A 6,826-nucleotide genomic window follows, 5' to 3' on the forward strand; every position below is an offset into this window, starting at 1 on the left:
AAATAACACCTTAGGATAGCTGCAAACTGATAGGCACTTATATGAAGATAAGGCGAATTTCATTCTGCGATATGCAGGAAAAGAAGAGACATCTCACCTCATTAGCGTTCTTATTCCTGGGGATGGGGAGATGATTGTTGAAGTTGGGTAATGGCCAAACCAGATAGTTTGATTGCTATTATGACTTTCTGCAGCCATTGATGACAACTCTTCCATATGATTCTGAAACAGCAGAGGATTTGAGAAGGGGTCTTATTAGCACACAAGCTACTTGGATCCAAAGGAAAACAATGCAATTTCAGCATTTAAACAAGGAACAGCACTTGTTTAATTTGACTGGTTCAGAAGCCTATGCATACATGTAGTGAATGGCTGCTAACTTCCTTCAGCTTTACAAAATTAAAAATCAAATGTTGGAAAAATAAAGCTATATAGCAATCAAAATATTTCTTCTAGTTGGATAATGGGAAGAACAGTGTAAATAAATTCTATATGAGATTTTAAAAAAATTTTGTAGGGTGTGTTAGGTTGACATCAAGTTGTTTTTCTTAAGTCTGTTTAGGGTTTCCTTTAATTTATTTCTATGATTAAAAAATACAAGCATCAAATCTGGCTATTTTCGGTTTTGCTGGAGGATTTATTATAGCTGTGATGTGTATTCCCAGAGAATATGTACTCTGTGTTCTAATCATATAATTAAAGGGGCAGAGATGCTGAATCTTAACACAATGATCCTCTTTCCAAAACGTTAGTTAATTACCCTTAGTTAGTTAGTTAACCAAATAGCAACCAAAATTCCTTTCATTCTGTTGTTCAGGTTTCAAGTTTGCTCTCATGAGATAATTTCACAGTCCCCAATCATCAGTATCCCAAGTCTTTCAGGATCAAAAAAGACCTCAAATTCTAATGTGAAACAGACATAAAAAACAAAGTCACAAATGGGCATGAATTCATTCTTTTCTTCCTTTGATATTCTTTTTCCTTTTAAACAAAGGGAGAATGTTGTAACATGAATGGAGAGGGAAGGCGTGTGTTATACAAAAAAGGTTAAAATCTAGATGCCAAATCAGGTTAACAAAACAGTGCTTTAGTAGCTTTAACTAATATTTCATTTGTCTTCAGGGATTTGTGTAATTAGGCTATTTTCCCTGTAAGATTATAATTAAAAAGGTTTTGTGTGCAGTTGAATCACCAATAAATATTACAGATTCATTTTTAAAACTCCTGACAGAGTTTAATCTATAACCAAAGCATGTACGTCCATGACCCAGAACTGCCTCTTTTCTCCAGACCTCAGTTTTGTGCAAACATTTGCAAATGACACTTTCCAGACTCTTATTCGTCACCTAATAAGCACACATGCTTAATTTACTGCAGCCAAGGACGAGAGACCACAGTCAGGAGTAAACTGTCTCCACTCACTGATTCATTTTGCCCATCAAGCTACTGCATCCAGCGTTGCTCAGAGTAAACAATTAGAACAATTGTATTGTATTTTGTTCTTCTGTAGCATCTTTCATACAAATACCTCAAAGTGCTTTATAAAACATGATTTAGTCCTAGCATTCCTTTAGGGCAAGTTAGAGAGAAAAGGAAAATGTTATTCATCATTGAATGCAGTTATCTCAAGGGCAGAACATGACATCTGTTTACCAAAGCATAGCAATGGTACATAACATTTTAGGAGAGTAAATGAAAAACAAAATATCCAATTGAACATACCAAGGAAGTTTAGGAAAGTGAAATGTAATTATCCAAATTGGAATGAGACCTAAACATAAGCATTAACATTTCTACTCTTTCAAACATTGCCATAATATCTTTAAAGATATAAGAACCTCACACATTTACCTCACTTGTAAATGATTCAAATTGCTATACAATGATTAAGATGTTGCCATCCCTCACAAAACTCTTACATACAACAAAAATGCAAAACTCTAGAACTCTTGGTTCAGAGACGATATATTTTATTAGACCAACAAAGAAATCACAAAAAATTATTTTTCTGCAAGCTTTCAGGCACATGTGCCCTTCCTCAGGCTCAGGGAAAATTAAAGATGGTAAAAAGTCCCCGTAGGTAGAAAATAAACTTCTTTTTTGCATAGAAAAAGCTGAAGGTAGAAGTCTGTTCTTCTTATGTATAACAGTACTCACATGTTAAACATAACTCATACGGCTGGTGCACTAAGAAAAGGACATAACTAATAAAGACTTAATCTGAAATGCAAAGAATACATCTGCCACACTGAAAAAGGCAGAATTAGGAAGGAAATAAAATTAAAATTATTTTACAGTTCCTAAGGGGCTGAGACCATACACTGAAATACACTACTGCCATCAAAAAGTTTTAGTAACTGAGGGTGGGGAGAACAGGCCACCAGCCCTGGACACTAGCTATTGAGAGGATGCCAGAATGCCCTGCTCCCCTGGAGTCTGCCATGCTGGGAGCAGATCCACCCAGTCTGGCTACAGGAGCCAGGCAGGCACAGGCCCACACCTAGCAGTGTATCTGGGGGGCAGGGGGCAAGTGGGGTGAGCAGAATGGTGCTCCTCCTACCTCAGAAATCTTTGCCACACTAGGAGCAGCCCTGCACCCAATAGCATATTGTGGGGGGAAAATCGAATGGGACACCCCTGGGAGGCTCCCAGGGAGCCTGTGCCAGGAGGCTGCTGCCACCTGAGCAACAGTATCAGCGGCGGGTAAGATTGTGCCCTGCCACCTTTCCCTTTTTCACCCCTCCACCCCTGCCCTCCATCTCTACTCGTCAGCATAGCCTGCCCCCATTCCCAAGGGCTGCAGGAATTTGCTATGTGTCTGCTTGAGTCTTAATCTACCATTTTAATGTTGGAATACTGGATTATTTCTTGGGAGAAAAAACATAAGCTACACTGGTCTCTAATGAGGGAGGAGAAATAGCCACATTTGTTTTCCTTGAGATAAATCATAATTTTAAAATACAAGGATTCTCTTCTGTAGAAAGAAAGGAGTCTGAAAATTATAAAGACAAACCTCACCTGTCAGATAAAAGCAAACAAACAGACCTACATATTACAAGAAATATCACAGACTGCAAACTGGAATGCAAAGACAGTACCGTGTTAAGGATCCCAAAGAAATTGTAGGGTCTTTTGGGACCTGGGCTGAGGGTGGCATCCAAACAGATGAATGAGTAGTTCCCAAAAGGGGTACTGTGGATATAATGGAAAGAGCCATCTTTACGCCAGCCAGAATACTTCCTGCCAAAATAAGATACACATATTGCAGAGTTAGGAAAGTTAAAAACAATGGCAAAAGGTTAAGCATATAGAACAAATGCAAAATTTTTCACTAGATTTGATCTTTGCCTTCCTATTGAAGGTCTACTCTTAAAAAGCAAGGGCACTGAAAGGTCTGTACTTTAAGGGAACACACCTGGTATGTGGGACATCATGTATCAGGACAAACCATGTTAACATGAAAATGTTTACAAGAAAGGTCAGAATAGGTAATGCTTCCTGTGCAAAAATGGTACAAATGACAGCAGGACCATGACAACACAAGGCAAGTGGCTTAGCAGGACTGCCTGAAACCCTAATTAAAGGAGACCTGCAAAGGATAAAAGGTGGACTTATGTCCTGGGTTTAATTTTGATGTTTAAAGGAAACTTGAAATGGGATTTTTTTATTTTTTTTTTGCTTACTTCTTCTAAAATGTCAGGAATATTGAGTCCTCTCGTCCCTGTTATGCTAAAGGTCTCTGACAAAGTATAACGTTTTTCTGACAAACTAATTAGGCGTGGTACTGAACTGAATTGAACTTACAGGCTGGAAAGGCGGGAAGAACAAAATAGGATGCAGTTCAACAAAGATAAGTGCAGAGTGCTGCCCCTAAGGAGAAGAAATCACCAACACACATACAGATTGGGGGATGACCTTCTAAGCAGCACAGCAGCAGAAAGGGATCTCCGAGTCACAGTTGACTCAAAGATGAACATGAGTCGACAATGCGACAAAGTGATCAGTAGAGCTAACCGCACTCTATCATGCATTAACAGGTGCATCACGAACAGGTCTAAGGAGGTGATACTCCCCCTCTATGCAGCATTGGTAAGGTCGCAGCAGGAGTACTGTGTCCAGTTTTGGGTGCCGCACTTCAAGAGGGATGTGAATAACCTTGACAGGGTCCAAAGAAGGGCCACTCGTATGGTTAGAGCCCTGCAGGAGAGGTCCTACAAGGAGAGATTGAGGGACCTGGATCTCTTCAGCCTCTGCAAGAGAAGGCTGAGAGGGGATCTGGTAGCCATCTACAAATTCATCAGGGAGGGGTGGAGGCAGTAAAGAATAGGAGATACTCTGTTTACCAAGCCACCCCTTGGAGTACCGGCCACAAACTGACAGACAGCAGATTCAGATTAGACATTAGAAAGAACTTCTTTATGGTAAGAGTTACCAGAATCTGGAATTGGCTTGCAAGGGAGGTGGTGCTCTCCCCTACCTTGGAGGTTTTTAAGAGGACACTGGACAAACACCTGACTGGGGTCATCTGACACGAGCATTCTTTCCTGCCCAGGGGCAGGGGGTCAGACTTGATGATCTTCTGAGGTCCCTTTCAACCCTAGAAATCTATTAAATCTATGAAAGGGTAGGATACTAAGTCTATAATGAAGGACTTTTCAAGACAAAAACAAAATGTTACACTACACAAAAACTTTCATGTAATGCAAAATACGATTTCCTCTTGCAATTATATTTCACTTTCTTGGTACCTGAGATATCATGACCCTTCAAGTTCTTTACTCACCGAGAATCTAAGGACCCCCCCACACCCCGAATTTCTGATACAAAACAGCAATTTTAACCTTCTAAGGCCTTCTTGAAAGCTAAGGAAACAAACATAGTTGGTGTCCCTTTGCAATATCAATTACTTTGTTTTAAAATAAATGTATTTTGAAGACGGATTTTTAAATGAAGGAAACAAATTGTTTAGTTCTGTTATTCCTCCTTAAGCTTTGTAATACCTTCTTTTGACATAAAGGAATGAGGTAATTATTTTTTTTTTCTAGATTACAGATGTCCTGAACACTGAACTTTGTCAAGCTCTAAAATGAATAAAAAGATTGGTAAAAACACTCTTTTCCTCTTACTACAATCAACAACCCCATAACAAAACAAACAGAAGTCATGGATCCTATGCATGCCGTTCTCAAAATGATATACCTGATCCAATGCCCCAAATGGCTTCATGGCAACTCTGTGGGTGAAACCAAACAGCACCAGAATGAACTCTCACAGAAAAAATAAAGGACAGCAACACACATACACCAGAAGAGGAGGTGAGCAGCCAACAGCAGCAAAAGAACAGGTTAGGGACTATTTAGAAAAGCTGGATGTGTACAAGTCCATGGGGCCAGATGGGATGCACTCAAGGGTGCTGAGGGAGTTGGCTGATGTGATTGCAGAACTTCTGACCATCATCTTTGAAAACTCATGGCAATTGGGAGAGATCCTGGACAACTGTAAAAGGGAAAATATAGTGCCCATCTTTAAGAAATGGAAGGAGGAGGATCTGGGGAACTACAGACTGGTCAGCCTCACCTCAGTCCCTAAAAAATCATGGAGCAGGTTCTCAAGGAATCCATTTCTAAGTACTTGGAGAAGAAGGTGATTATGATTAGGAACAGTCAGCATGGATTCACCAAAGGCAAGTCATGCCTGACCAATGTGATTGCCTTCTGTGATGAGATGACTGGCCCTGTGGATGTAGGGAGACCAGTGGATGTGATATACCTTAACTTAGGAAGGCTTTTGATACAGTCTCCCACAACATTCTTGCAGGCAAGCTAAGGAAGTACGGATTGGATGAATGGACTGTAAGGTAGACAGAAAACTGGCTGGATCATTGGGTTCAGAAGGTAGTAGCGAATGGTTCAATGTCTAACTGGCAGTTGGTATCAAGTGGAGTGCCCCAGGGGTTGGTCCTGGTGCCAGTTTTGTTCAAGATTTTCATCAGTGACCTGGAAGATGGCACAGAGTGCACCTTCAGCAACTTTGCAGGTAACACCAAGGTGGGGGGAGTAGTAGATATTTCCCACAGAAGAGCCACTCCCTTTCTGACCTTACTATCCTCACGCTCATGGGAAATCTACTTAAATCCTTTAAAAGGTGAACTTTGGAACAAAAATTCATAAACTGGCTGGACCCTTTTACAACTGTTTTTTTACAATGCTTTTTGGCTTTTACTGCTCAGACCTGATGTAGAACATCTTGCATTCAAAAGCTTGTCTAACTCCATCCCAACTATGCAGCTGGTTCAGTAAAAGATATCACCCTAAAAAATCCTTGCCCCTCACACTCTTCCTGAAGGAGACTCTACACCTAGAACAGATTTTATGCGCAGACTCCCTGTACAGACACAGGGATTGAACCTTCCAACCAATGGTATTTATGAAAGTTGTTGAAATAAAAAAAATGTAAAATTGATTGTGCAAAATACTAAGATTAGCTGAGGTTTTTGTTTTTAATGTGAGCATTTTCTAAGCAGAACATAAAATGTTAATCAATTCAAATAAGAAATGTGATTTGATCTGTTCAGTTATAACAATCTAAAACAGTTTCTATCATTAAGAATTTACCAATTTAACTATAAATTGTCCGAAAGTTAGAGAAAAAAATACCACCTTATAAATAAGATTACTGAGCATGAATCAGCACCAGTCTGAATACCCATTCTCCAACACCACATAGGAAATTTTATGAAATGGTGTTTTTTCTGAAGCAGAGCCATATCGTTGTTCCTTTAATGAAGCAACACCTCAAGAATTGCAACCCCCCCTGCCAAACCCCC

General features: G+C 39.8%; 1 protein-coding gene across 7 annotated transcripts in view; it reads right to left on the reverse strand.

Annotated features, from left to right (window-relative positions):
• TMEM62 (transmembrane protein 62) overlaps positions 1-6,826 on the reverse strand; it is a 46,928-nt gene that overhangs the window by 21,917 nt on the left and 18,185 nt on the right. For 4 of the 7 annotated variants that reach the window (XM_006033555.3, XM_025215353.1, XM_025215351.1 and 1 more), the window contains 2 exons: positions 3,099-3,240; positions 98-222 (listed from right to left, as the gene is read on the reverse strand). In XM_006033555.3, the coding sequence (XP_006033617.2) occupies positions 98-222; positions 3,099-3,240 (267 nt within the window). Of the gene's footprint in view, positions 1-97; positions 223-760; positions 904-1,422; positions 1,569-3,098; positions 3,241-6,826 lie in introns of those variants that run through there. The other 3 variants (XM_025215354.1, XM_025215355.1, XM_025215356.1) reach the window with 3 other exon arrangements.

This window comes from Alligator sinensis, unplaced genomic scaffold (genome assembly GCF_000455745.1).
Source record: "Alligator sinensis unplaced genomic scaffold, ASM45574v1 scaffold1581_1, whole genome shotgun sequence".
In the NCBI taxonomy this organism is placed as follows: Eukaryota; Metazoa; Chordata; order Crocodylia; family Alligatoridae; genus Alligator; species Alligator sinensis.